Source organism: Neolamprologus brichardi, chromosome 3, assembly GCF_056152115.1.
Source record: "Neolamprologus brichardi isolate AB-2024 chromosome 3, ASM5615211v1, whole genome shotgun sequence".
NCBI classification, from domain to species: domain Eukaryota; kingdom Metazoa; phylum Chordata; class Actinopteri; order Cichliformes; family Cichlidae; genus Neolamprologus; species Neolamprologus brichardi.
This window is the reverse complement of record NC_142106.1, coordinates 2,342,719-2,356,576: the sequence shown is the minus strand read 5'-3', so window position 1 is coordinate 2,356,576 and position 13,858 is coordinate 2,342,719. Positions and strand designations below refer to the sequence as shown.

General features: G+C 41.1%; 2 protein-coding genes across 3 annotated transcripts in view; both read right to left on the bottom strand.

Annotated features, from left to right (window-relative positions):
• Positions 1–13,858, bottom strand: part of LOC118455524 (protein NLRC3-like) — a 38,336-nt gene that overhangs the window by 5,000 nt on the left and 19,478 nt on the right. For both annotated transcript variants that reach the window (XM_087838473.1, XM_087838472.1), the window contains exons 5-8: positions 6,303–6,531; positions 4,350–6,162; positions 3,615–3,788; positions 196–369 (exon numbers count right to left, since the gene is read on the bottom strand). In XM_087838473.1, the coding sequence (XP_087694599.1) occupies positions 196–369; positions 3,615–3,788; positions 4,350–6,162; positions 6,303–6,531 (2,390 nt within the window). The remainder of the gene's footprint in view (positions 1–195; positions 370–3,614; positions 3,789–4,349; positions 6,163–6,302; positions 6,532–13,858) is intronic.
• Positions 1–13,858, bottom strand: part of LOC102785947 (protein NLRC3-like) — a 172,069-nt gene that overhangs the window by 143,659 nt on the left and 14,552 nt on the right. The window lies entirely within an intron of this gene.

Genomic DNA, 13,858 nt, shown 5'->3' with positions numbered 1-13,858 from the left:
TTCTGTGCCAGCAGTGCGTATTTGCGCAGGCTCGCAGCGTAGAGGGAACAGTGCTAAGATAACTAAATTTTACCTGGAGATGTTCTCCCTAGAGACCTTAAACATGAATCATGTCACATGAATCAACAGATAGTGAGTGAAGGACACAGGAAATGTTTCCAGCTCTCCCTCCTCTATCAGACATAATCTCCATACCTGAGAGTGTCCAGTCTCCAGCCTGGATCCTTCAGTCTAGCCGACAGCAGCTTAATTCCTGAGTCTCCTGGATGATTGTAGCGCAGATCCAGCTCTCTCAGATGGGAAGGGTTGGAGCTCAGAGCTGAGGCCAGAGAAGTACAGCCTTCCTCTGTGATCAGACAGCCTGACAGACTGCAGACACACAAAACAACAATCCATCTGTCAACAATCATCTTCTCTTTGTCACATATAATAACATCTATCCATTTACATCCATTAAATTTAACTTTATTTATTAAGGACAATTCCCAACAGACAACAACAGTCATCTCAAGCTGTTTAACAATGTAAGGTAACAGCCTACAATATTAGAGAGAAAGCATGGCACATAAACGCATCAGGAGTGAAAAGAGGGGAGCATAACTAAGGGATGGTCCAGGGTCACCTGATCCAGCTCTAACTATAAGCTTTATCAAAAAGCAAAGATTCCACAAAAAGATGTAAACACAAAGCAATGATCTCTCCTGTTCACCTAACGGGACATACACCTACATGCTTTGGGTGCTGAAAGTTGACATCTCACAGATTCTGCAGGTTTTGTCACTCTCCTATGGTCTCAAATTCACTGAACCAGTTAAATGAAGTCAAAATGGTTATTTCATATTTTCAGCTAGAGACAGTGCATTTGTACATATTAAGCTCGTAAAATGATTTATAAATCAAACAAACAGCTCTGGAAAAAACCCTTCAGAATACAGTCAGGAATCAAACCTGAAGATTCAGGTGGAAGAGCTGCTGAAATAAAGATTTTTAATCAGAGTATCAGAGAGTAAACTGCTTTAAAATACTTAAATTAAATTTATTATTCTTTTTTCTTTTTCCACTTTAAGCATTGAGGCAGGGTTAACTAACAATGTGAAGCATTTTATGCTTTTATGTGATGCACTGGAGCAGCTACAGACCTATCTCTAAATTACTGTTAATTGCTAAGCTTCTAGAAAAGGTTGTGGCTAAGCAACTTATAGCTTCTCTAGACAAACATAGAATTTGTGATAAGTTTCAGTCTGGCTTTTGCATACCTCACTCCACAGAAACAGCCCTTCTTAGAGTCTCAAGTGACATTTTGATGAATAATGATGCAGGAAAATGCTCGGTCCTACTTATGTTGGACCTCACATCGGCTTTTGACACTGTTGACCATCACATCCTCCTTGAAAGTCTTAAACATTGAGTTGGTGTATCGGGTACTGCCTTGGAGTGGTTCTCCTTTTCTCTACATAACTGATCTTTTTCTGTGGTGGTCTCCGATTTTAGGTCATCCTCTACCTCCCTTACTTGTGGTGTCCCTGAGGGTTTGTTTTTGGGGCCTTTATTGTTTTTAATATATCTTCTCCCCCTCCAGCATATAATGGGCTCTTTTGAGGATATTTCTTATCACTGTTATGCTGATGATATTCAGTTGTACATCTCTTTTAAGCCCCAGGATTCATCTAAGCTTCAGCTTTTAAATGACTGCTTGGATTTCATCAAATGTTGGATGGCTGTAAATTTCCTCCAACTCAACGAGGGGAAAACTGAAGTCCTCATGTGCGCTCCGGACAGATTTGTATCTCAGATAGTGAAAGCCCTTGGTCCTCTTTTTTTGCATGTTAAATCCTCTATCAGGAATTTAGGTGTCACTTTTGACTTGACTCTCACATTGGATGGGCATGAGAAATCGCTGGTTTGGTCTTGTTTTTATCATTTAAGAAATGTGGCTAAGTTAAGCCCTATTTTATCTCGCTCTGAACTGGAGATTGCTATACATGCATTTATTTCGTCGCGCTTGGATTATTATAACTCGCTGTTTATGTGTCTAAGCAAAGGTTCTCTGGATCGTCTGCAGGTTGTGCAAAACGCTGCAGCTAGGATGTTGACAAAATCCTGAGTGGAGAGTGCTTTGGAGCGCTTTCCTTATAAAACGCCACATTTACCATCTCTGCCCATGGTAAACATAAAAATGTCTCAGGAAAAAACACCACATATATTTTTTTTAATCATAACTCTGGGTTTACGTAGCCTATCAACAAAATTTAAAAACTGCTATATAGTTTGAAGTTCACACTTTTAACATACAAAGGGAGACTCAGGTTGTCTTGGGTTGACATAACATCTTGTTTTTATGTCATCTTAAATTGGTCATGAAATTGGTTTACTTTATTCTTCCTCAGCCAATCAGGAACACTTGTGTGATTGCGCCTGACCCCCCAGCTCCCGTTAAGCTGAAGGCAGCTTCAACCACCTGTGATTTGAAAAAGGGCAATGAGTCCACACCACATTTCCTTGTTAGTAACGGCGATGTAACTATAGAAATAGAGATTATTGAGATCACTAGTTACTGAAAAAAGTTTTATTATGGGTTTTATACTGTAAGAGCAACCAGTCGGACTCTTTATCAGTTACTGTGCAGAACTAATTATTAAATATCTACAAATCCCAGCATGTTTCTGCCTCTCTCTTCACCTGTATGGATAGTAACACTAAAATATTATTTTAAAAAGTGGTGACTTTAAGGACACCTCATTAATGGTAGATTTGATACAGAATTAACTGAAGATGAACTGAAGCCAGAATAAGTGTGTTGATTAAATATAAAATAATTTATTAAAAGAGACGTAGAAGAGAGACAGTGTATAACACTCCACATTTAATTGGAGGCGAGTGTAACAGGAGGACAAAAACTACAGAGAGGTATAATATTACAACTCTGCTTCTGCATCCCAACTCTGCATAGTCATATATTGGAGTGTTAATGAATTCAACCATATTTCTTGAACTAAGAGCTTCTCCATGCAAAGGTGGGGTGGAAACCTGGTCTCGTAACGAGACCAGGTTTCCCAGAAACTCTATCAAATATCTATTAACAGGGCTGCACATAAGTGGTCCGCAGGTGCGCATTCGCTGTCAAAATAAAAGACGCGCACCAGATAAGAAGTTGCAACGCTGTTTGTGTACATACAATTTTATGGAGGAGGACAGACATTTGTTTAGAACTTTTAAAGATGTCGAAAAAGCAAGCTCCTTTAAGAAATTACTTTGGTGTTCCTCCAACTCTAAAGAAATGTCAGAAGGAGTCTGAAATGCAAAAGAAGCGGTATATGTACGCAAATGCACTTTGCAACTTCTTATCTGGTGCGCGTCTTTTATTTTGACAGCGAATGCGCACCTGCGGCCCCTGTAGCAGTTTCAAATTTGTTTCATTGTCACCTGATCTTGACCAAGGAATATAATAAACTATGATTGCTGGAGTGTCCAAATTCACATTTTTAAAAACAGAGTCACCAATATGCAAGAATAAATTGAAAAATTTAGAATTTAGAATTCAATAAGGTTTTTGTTTATGCCATGATATAATACAGATTTTAAATTGACATCCATGAAAAAGGCTGAATCCTGACCTCAGTTTTTTGACAGGACAATCTGGACTCTTTAATCCAGCAGACAGAAGTTTTACTCCTGCATCGTGCAGGTCATTGTTACTTAGGTCCAGTTCCATCACAGTAGAGGTATGGGAGATGAGAAAAGGGCACAGAGCATCACAGCTTCTCTCTGAGAGATTACAGCCAGACAATCTGAAAATAAATTATATTTGTGATTAAAATAAATTACATTTTGTTTCAACCTACTACGGGATAAACAAATATTTCCATGTGGACGTAATTAATATAAATACACCTTCAAATTCAAGTCTGGAAATAATATATAGATGACATTTTTTAATTTGCTTAACAAAACAATTATACCTCTATATCTAGATGTGCAACATTTAGTAAAAGACCAGTATCCTCTGCCACAGGTATACATAATTTTCAAATTACAAATATATATATATATATATATATATATATGATTGTTGTTGCCAGATAGACTTCAAAAATAATCCTTACTTATCCCATTCTCAACCTTGATAAGACCCCACATTCATCTTCTGTTTGAAACAGGTTGTTTTAGCTCTGGTTTGTATTCATTTTTGAGTAGTTAATGAAAAGCTGAAGGTCCACTGTAGAACAGGTCTGGAAAGTACTTTTATAAAGGCTACACTCAAAAAAGTTTCAGAATCGCTAACAATTTATTCTACTATAAACAATACATTGCGCTGATAACAAAAAAAATATGAGTAAATATTTACTTACAGAGCTTTGTTGGAGGCTTTGACCACTGGCAGCAGCTTCAAAAGAGCTTCCTCAGAAGCAGAGTATTTATTCAGGTCAAACACATCCACATATTTTTCTGATGACAGTAAGATGAAGACCAGAGCTGACCACTGAGCAGGAGACAGTTCATCTGTGGAGAGACTTCCTGATCTCAGTGACTGTTGGATCTCCTCCTCTAGAGAATGATCCTTCAGTTCACTCAGACAGTGGAACAGATTGATGCTTTTCTCTGCAGACAGATTCTCACTGAGCTTCATCTTGATGTACTGGACTGTTTCCTGATTGGTCTGTGAACTACTTGCTGTCTGTGTCAGCAGGCCTTGTAAGAGAGTCTGATTGGTCTGCAGTGAAAGACCCAGGAGGAAGCGGAGGAACAAGTCCAGGTGTCCATTTGTGCTCTGTAAGGCCTTGTTCACAGCACTCTGGAAAAAAATTAGCATTTCGAAAGATTTACTTCTTTTGAACTTCTTGGACGTTGTTTGTTGTTCCTCTTCCAGCAGATTGAGGCCAGAGTTGATGAAGGTCAGATGGACATGAAGAGCAGCCAGAAACTCCTGAACACTTAGATGGATGAAGCAAAACACATTGTGCTGGTACAGTCCTCTCACCTCTTTAAAGATTTGTGTGAACACTCCTGAGTACACTGAGGCTGTTCTGATATCGATGCCACACTCTGTCAGGTCTGATTCATAGAAGATCAGGTTTCCTTTCTGCAGATGATCAAAAGCCAGTTTTCCCAGAGACTCAATCATCTTCCTGCTCTCTGGACTCCAGTGTGGATCTGTCTCAGCTCCCCCATCATACTTGACCTTCTTCACTTTGGCCTGAACCACCAGGAAGTGGATGTACATCTCAGTCAGGGTCTTGGGCAGCTGTCCTCCCTCTCTGGTTTTCAGCACATCCTCCAGAACTGTAGCAGTGATCCAGCAAAAGACTGGGATGTGGCACATGATGTGGAGGCTCCGTGATGTCTTGATGTGGGAGATGATCCTGCTGATCTCCTTCTTATCTCTGAATCTCTTCCTGAAGTACTCCTCCTTCTGTGGGTCAGTGAACCCTCTGATCTCTGTCACCCTGCCAACACAGTCACGAGGGATCTGATTGGCTGCTGCAGGTCGTGTGGTTATCCAGAGGCGAGCAGAGGGAAGCAGTTTCCCCCTGATGAGGTTTATCAGCAGCACATCCACTGAGGTGGACCTTCTAGGGTCAGTCAGGATTGTAGTTTTGTGGAAGTCCAGAGGAAGTCGACACTCATCCAGACCATCAAAGATGAACACAACCTGGAAGTCTTCAAATCTGCAGATTCCTGCTTCTTTGGCTTCAGTAAAGAAGCGATGAACAAGTTCCACCAAGCTGAACTTTTCCTCTTTCAGCACATTCAGCTCTCTGAAAGTGAATGGAAATATGAACTGGATGTCCTGGTTGGCTTTGTCTTCAACCCAGTCCAGGGTGTATTTCTGTGTTAAGACTGTTTTTCCAATGCCAGCCACTCCCTTTGTCAGCACTGTTCTGATTGGTTCATCTCTTCCAGGTGAGGCTTTAAAGATGTCTTCTTTTGTGATTATTGCTTCTAGACTATCTAGTTTCTTAGATGCCGTTTCAATCTGTCTAACCTCATGTTCATTGACGACCTCTGCAGTCCCTCCCTCTGTCATGTAGAGCTCTGTGTAGATCTGATTCAGAAGGGTTGGATTTCCTGCTTTAGCGATGCCCTCAAACACACACTGGCACTTCTTTTTCAGTGTAGATTTAAATTCACGTTGACACCATTGGAAGTTTCTAGGCGAGGTTCCTAAATGAACCAATAGACAAAATACCACAATCAAGGATTTATTAATTGCACATACTGTAAATGGAATTTTGTCTGTTTCTTCAGACAGAATAAAATTTTCCTTTACTGAGCACCATAAATATTTAGAGAAATATTCTCACTTCTCAGCAGACACTCAGCAAACTCCTTCTGCTTCATTATCTTCAGGAAATCCAATGTGATCTTCACAAATGCTTCTCTGCTGCTTTCACTAGGCTCCTCATGTTCACCCTGCAATAAATTGCCATCCTTGCATTGACTCATTAAGCCTTTTAGGTCATCTGGAGTCAGAACCTCCTGGATCTTCTTCAACTCACTCTTCACAAACGTGACGATGTTATCCTCCAGCAGCTAGAAGAGAATACTTAAGGAATGACCAAATCACACCACAACAAAGGCAGTTGTATCACAAAAGCTTTAAGTCACACAAAGTAGATAACAGGCTGACTTCTGCTAAATGGGTCAAACAAAGCAGAAATGATAGAAACATATGAGATCCTTCTAAAATATGATGTGACACTATAGATTAAGTGTCTTTCATAGTATTTGAATGTGTAAAGAAAGCTAATTTTTGAGTTTAATACAGGTGAAGAAGCTGAAACTTCTGCTAAAAAGAGGTGAATAAAACAAACACAGACATACAAAAATACACACACAAGGACATAAAAAGACAGACACACACCAAAACATAAACACAGACATACAAAAATACACGCACACGGACATACAGTGGGGCAAAAACGTATTTAGTCAGCCACCGATTGTGCAAGTTCCCCCACTTAAAATGATGACAGAGGTCAGTAATTTGCACCAGAGGTACACTTCAACTGTGAGAGACAGAATGTGAAAAAAAAAATCCATGAATTCACATGGTAGGATTTGTGAAGAATTTATTCGTAAATCAGGGTGGAAAATAAATATTTGGTCACCTCAAACAAGGAAAATCCCTGGCTCTCACAGACCTGTAACGTCTTCTGTAAGAAGCTTTTCTGTCCCCCACTCGTTACCTGTATGAATGGCACCTGTTTGACCTCATCATCTGTATAAAAGACACCTGTCCACAGCCTCAACCAGTAAGACTCCAAACTCCGCCATGGCCAAGACCAAAGAGCTTTCGAAGGACACCAGGAAAAGAATTGTAGACCTGCACCAGACTGGGAAGAGTGAATCTACAATAGGCAAGCAGCTTGGTGTGAAAAAATCAACTGTGGGAGCAATCATCAGAAAATGGAAGACATACAAGACCACTGATAATCTCCCTCGATCTGGGGCTCCACGCAAGATCTCATCCCGTGGGGTCAAAATGATCATGAGAACGGTGAGCAAAGATCCCAGAACCACACGGGGGGACCTGGTGAATGACCTGCAGAGAGCTGGGACCAAAGTAACAAAGGTCACCATCAGTAACACACTACAACGGCAGGGAATCAAATCCCGCAGTGCCAGACGTGTTCCGCTGCTGAAGCCAGTGCATGTCCAGGCCCGTCTGAAGTTTGCCAGAGAGCACATGGATGATACAGCAGAGGATTGGGAGAATGTCATGTGGTCAGATGAAACCAAAGTAGAACTTTTTGGTATAAACTCAACTCGTCGTGTTTGGAGGAAGAAGAATACTGAGTTGCATCCCAAGAACACCATACCTACTGTGAAGCATGTGGGTGGAAACATCATGCTATGGGGCTGTTTTTCTGCCAAGGGGACAGGACGACTGATCCGTGTTAAGGACAGAATGAATGGGGCCAAGTATCGTGAGATTTTGAGCCAAAACCTCCTTCCATCAGTGAGAACTTTGAAGATGAAACGAGGCTGGGTCTTCCAACATGACAATGATCCAAAACACACCACCCGGGCAACAAAGGAGTGGCTCCGTAAGAAGCATTTGAAAGTCCTGGAGTGGCCTAGCCAGTCTCCAGACCTCAACCCCATAGAAAATCTGTGGCGGGAGTTGAAAGTCCGTGTTGCTCGGCGACAGCCCCAAAACATCACTGCTCTTGAGAAGATCTGCATGGAGGAATGGGCCAAAATACCAGCTACTGTGTGTGCAAACCTGGTAAAGACCTATAGTAAACGTTTGACCTCTGTTATTGCCAACAAAGGTTATGTTACAAAGTATTGAGTTGTATTTTTGTTATTGACCAAATACTTATTTTCCACCCTGATTTACGAATAAATTCTTTACAAATCCTACCATGTGAATTCATGGATTTTTTTTTCACATTCTGTCTCTCACAGTTGAAGTGTACCTCTGGTGCAAATTACTGACCTCTGTCATCATTTTAAGTGGGGGAAATTGCACAATCGGTGGCTGACTAAATACTTTTTTGCCCCACTGTACAAAGAAACACACAGAGAGCATGGAGTGTTCTGTGTTTTTCTATGTCAGCCAATCAGTCTAAATATGCTCAATTTATATCAATGATATGCTGAATCATTGAATAAAAGAATAAAAATTGGGTCGCACAAACACAGAGCGCTTTAAGAACAACATGGTTGACTAAAGTGCTTTCCAATAAAAAAAAAATACAGAGATAAAAGTTAAAAACCATACATTAAACATACAAAGATAACAACAACAACAACAATAATAATAATAATAAAAATAATAATAATAATAATAACAACAACAACAAAATAAATACATAAATGGGGAAAAAAATCAGTAACTATGAAATATTAAAAGTAAAAAGTAAAAGTAAAAAAGCATATTAAAAAAAAAACAAGTAAAAAAGATTAAGAGCAACCAAAAACTGAGTAAAACTGACTCTGATACTTGTAAATGCTGTTAAAATGTTCTGTGTAGTTTTCATGATGTAGATGACTGATTTATAATAAGTTACATAATTTTATGAATATATATAGTTTGTGTTGAAATGTCTTTATTTGAAATGTACATGTGTAAAGTGTAAGAGCTAGTGTCTCGTGAGAATACCCTTAACGAGAGTACACGAGACTTTGCATGGACTGCGAGGGAGCAGATGTCTCTCATGAAGCGATTTTAAGCTAAAGGTTTGCTAAAAGAAAAGGCAATACAAGGACTTAAGGACCTCTTTTCAGGACAAGCAGCCAACGAGGTATTTGTCATTTGAGAAATGCTTTTTATTTGTGTTTGGACTTAATATGTGTACTGTAAAGTTGCTAATTGGTTTGTACTGTTCGCTCGTGACCAGTTCTCACGGCGTACTGGCGTAATGGCGTATCGGCGTACTGGTGATGGTGAAGCTGAGGAGAGAAGCCCCAAGTAATAAACGCCCGTTTCAAAGAACCGCCCTGTGTCTGTGTTGTCGTGAAGAGAGCTACAGTGAGAACTCGCCTGCTCAACACGGGTAGGAGAGGACAGGATCGCCGCGGATGACGAAACGACGCGGATCCGGTGCATCACGTCAGATAAGCAGAGTGCATAACGCATATCGGCACAGCGTTAACAAGCAACGGTGGTTAGATTGAGTTAAAACGCTAATTTTCACGTTTAAAATCAGGAGAAGCTCTACCACAAAAGTGAAGTTAAGGTGGTGTGAGAAGTGGTTAAATGTGGAAATTGCAACTAAGAGACTCATCTGTTATCCTTGCTTGCTTAATGTAGAGATTAATCCAATGTGTTTGCATTTATAGTTGGTGTACATCATAAGGTTTAAAGAATGAACAAGTAAATATTTAACAAGCTCACAGGTTATGAGTAATTTTGAGTTTACAAAATTTGCTGAGTTTTAAAGGGCACCTTATGTGAATTTTAAAGGGGTACTATACTGATGTGAAAACTTGAAAACCTTTAGTAATGTAAATGATAAGGATTTAAGGTCTTTCTAAGTACATTTACACTGTTATTGTATATTTGTGATAAGGTAATTTTGTTGTTCTTATCTGTTTGAAACTTAAGTTCAGTATTGAAGTCAACAGTGTGTTGGAAGACTCATACATACATTTATGAACCTTACTGGCTATTCAAATTAAGTCTATTGCAACTTTCACTTACACATAGTCCAGAAGAAATCTAGTTGAAGTTTAATAGCTGCACAGTCACACTGCTATAATCTCAACATGTCTAACATAAGCAGAGAGACCTGCCATAAAGATGCTGAACAATCCGCTCAAGCTGAAGCTACTGGCACTGAATCTGCAGCAGAACTAGAGGGGCTTCGAAGAAGTGAGAGGGCACGTACCCTAACAGAAAGGGGAAGAGCATACCAAGATGAGAGACTGAAGCACATTCAACGCAAATACAAAATCATCTATGAGAAGTGGAGGTGTCATGCACGAATAGGCAAAGAGTTATTAAGTGGTGATGCTTCTAAGGATGAGTTAACTGAGCTTATTGAGAACATCAAAAGCACCTGTTCTGATGTAAAGGTAGTTTATGAGGAGCTGCGTCAAGCGCAAACCCCTGAACCAGACCTGCGGCGCAGGGTTGATACATGTATGTCATTCTCAGAATTTATTATTCAAAGAGCAGAGAGACAGCTTAAAGGTCATGAAGCAGATAAAGATGAAGAGTCTTGGCCTGATGCTGGATCTGTTCTAGGCTCAACAGGTTCTGTTTCTAGACCACTGTCTCGTCAAGGATGTAGTTCTACCCACTCTAGCAGCCACTCTGTCAAAAGAATAGAGGCTGTAGCTGAAGCTGCTGCAACTCAGGAAGTCTTGGCAGTGTTGGAGGAGCAAGAAAAGGAAGAAACAGAACTTCAAATGTTAGAGGCTGAGAACCTAGCCAGACAGCAAGCAATCCAAGATAAACGTAGAAAACTTGCACGCCTAGAAGAAGTAAAGAAGCTAAATGCTGCTAGAGCTCGAGTGAGGGTCTATGATGAAGCTGAGGAAAACATAGAAACAACTGATTTGTTGTATGGTAGTGAAGTACTGCCAGAGCTTAGAGTCGCTGACTCCACAGTACTTCCAGTCACAACCCATTCTCTCAATGCATCAAGTCCCCCATTCATTCCTCAATCCCTAGCAGTCACAAGTCAAGCTCCTTGTCCACAACAGCTACCTCAGTCTCCTCCAGCCTCAGTGTTGAGGCCTCAAGAGCAGAATAGCTTAGATCTGGTCAATGTACTAGTAGAAGCTATGAGTGCAAACCGGCTCCCAACACCAGAACCTGCGGTGTTTACAGGAGATCCCTTGAAGTTCAAAGACTGGCAACTGTCCTTTGAAACATTAATAGAAAGGAAGAACATCCCAAAGAATGAAAAATTATATTACCTAAGAAAGTACTTAGGTGGCACAGCAAAGAAGGCCGTGGAAGGATTTCTTCTATTGGGCACAGAAGCAGCATATGACTCAGCCTGGAAGCTTTTAGAGAAACGTTTCGGAGACCCATTCCTAATTGGGAAGTCACTCAGAGACAAGCTGCATGCATGGCCAAAGATAGGTTCTAAGGATGCTTGCGAGCTAAGAGAATTTGCAGACTTTCTCAAGAGCTGTGAGGCTGCCATGTCTCATGTCAAGATGCTGGAGGTCTTGAATGACTGCGTTGAGAGTCAGAGGATTCTGCTGAAATTGCCAGATTGGTTGGTTTCCAGCTGGAATCGCAAAGTGATGGAAGTCAGACAAGTAAAGGCTGAGTACCCACCATTCAAGGTGTTTGTTGACTTCCTATCAAAGGAAGCAGATCTTGCTTGCGATCCAATTTCCTCAATACAAGCACTTAAGAGTGTTGAAAGCGAGAAACCAAGGCATCTACGAAGCCAAATAGTTCAAGCAAAGACTCTGACCACAAGTACAACACAGAGCAGTATTACATCATGTGTTTTCTGCAAAAGGACAGGACACATCCTAGACAAATGCCAAAGTTTCACAGAAAAGACAGTTCAGGATCGTGTTAAGTTTGTACACACAGAGAAGCTTTGCTTTGGATGTTTGAAGACCGGTCATCACTCAAGAAAATGTGATAACAAAAGCACGTGTGAGAAATGCCAAAAGAGACACCCAACATGTTTGCATGACGATAAGTTCAAGGAACGTCAAAGGCCAATCCACCTAAATGGAAGTGAAATTTCAAAGGACAAGGCAGGAACCACAGAAAGGACCGCAACAGCCACTTCCAACAGAGTTATTCAAGAGGGTCTAAGCACACAAACGTCTTCTATCTTGCCAGTCTGGGTGTCATCTATTAAGCAGCCAGAACAAGAACTGCTAGTTTATGCACTCTTAGACACACAGAGCGATACCACCTTCATACTAGATGAAATAGCTCAAGGCCTGAACACAAACAGAGAGAATGTCAGTCTGCGACTGTCCACAATGTCTGCCAAGTCGACAGTTATTCCATGTCAGAAACTGACAGGTCTACAAGTGAGAGGATACAACTCAGAGAAAAGGATCCCACTACCACCTGTTTTCACAAGAGAATTTATCCCAGTAAACAGGCTGCACATTCCAACCTCTGAAACAGCTCTAAAATGGCCACATCTAGAGCAACTGTCAGAAAAGATTCCACCACAGTTGGATTGCGAAGTAGGCCTTCTTATAGGCTACAACTGTCAACGAGCCCTCCTCCCAAGAGAGATCCTGTCTGGTGACGAAAATCATCCATATGCGCAGCGGACTGATCTGGGCTGGAGCATTGTTGGTTGCTCACATTCAGCAAGCGACAACAGCGATCCAATAGGATTCAGTCATAGAATCATAGTACGGCAAGTGACACCGACTGTGCATCCATCAGTTCAGCTAAAGAAGGAAGTGCACTTTGCGTGCAGAACTCAAGTCAAAGAGATCAACCCACTTGACATAATTAAGACTTTTGAATCAGATTTCACAGATCACTCAACAGATGATGATCTAGTTTCTCAGGAGGACCTCCTCTTTCTGTCTAAAGTGAAAGCTGGAATAAGACAGAAGGAAGATGGCCACTATGAACTTCCGCTTCCTTTCAAGACAGACAAACCTAATCTTCCAGACAATAAACAGTGTGCAGTTCACAGGCTCAGCTCATTAGAGCGTCGACTGAGGAGAAATGAACAATATTACACGGACTATGTCAACTTCATGAATGAAATCATAAGTAGAAGAGATGCTGAGAAGGTGCCACAGTCTGAATTAGACAACCAGCCAGCATGGTACATACCACACCATGGTGTCTACCATCCCCACAAGCCCGGGAAGATCCGTGTGGTTTTCGATTGTTCGGCACGCTACCAAGAAACTTCTCTAAATGACCATCTCTTGACAGGTCCAGACCTGACTAACACATTAGTTGGTGTGTTGTGTCGATTTAGAAAGGGTCCTATAGCCATAATGTGTGACATCGAAAAAATGTTTCACCAGTTCCACGTTGCAAGGGAACATCAAGACTATCTCAGGTTCCTCTGGTGGGATGGAGGTGATTTGGATTCTGAACCCTCGGTGTACAGGATGAAGGTACACCTCTTTGGGGCAGCTTCATCCCCCGGTTGCTCCAACTTTGGACTGAAATACCTAGCTTCACAAGGCCAAGGCAAGTTCAGCAAAGAAGCCATCAAGTTCATCCAAAGAAGCTTCTATGTAGATGATGGCCTGACAAGTGTAAGGTCGACTGCTGAAGCTATACGCCTGGTAAAGGAATCAAGAGCTCTGTGCAAAACAGGAAATCTACGGCTACATAAGTTTGTATCCAACGATGAGTGTGTGATTGCAACAATTCCACCACAAGAATGTGTTCACACCAAAGATCTAAACATGGCTCTAGGAGAACTTCATATCGAGCGAG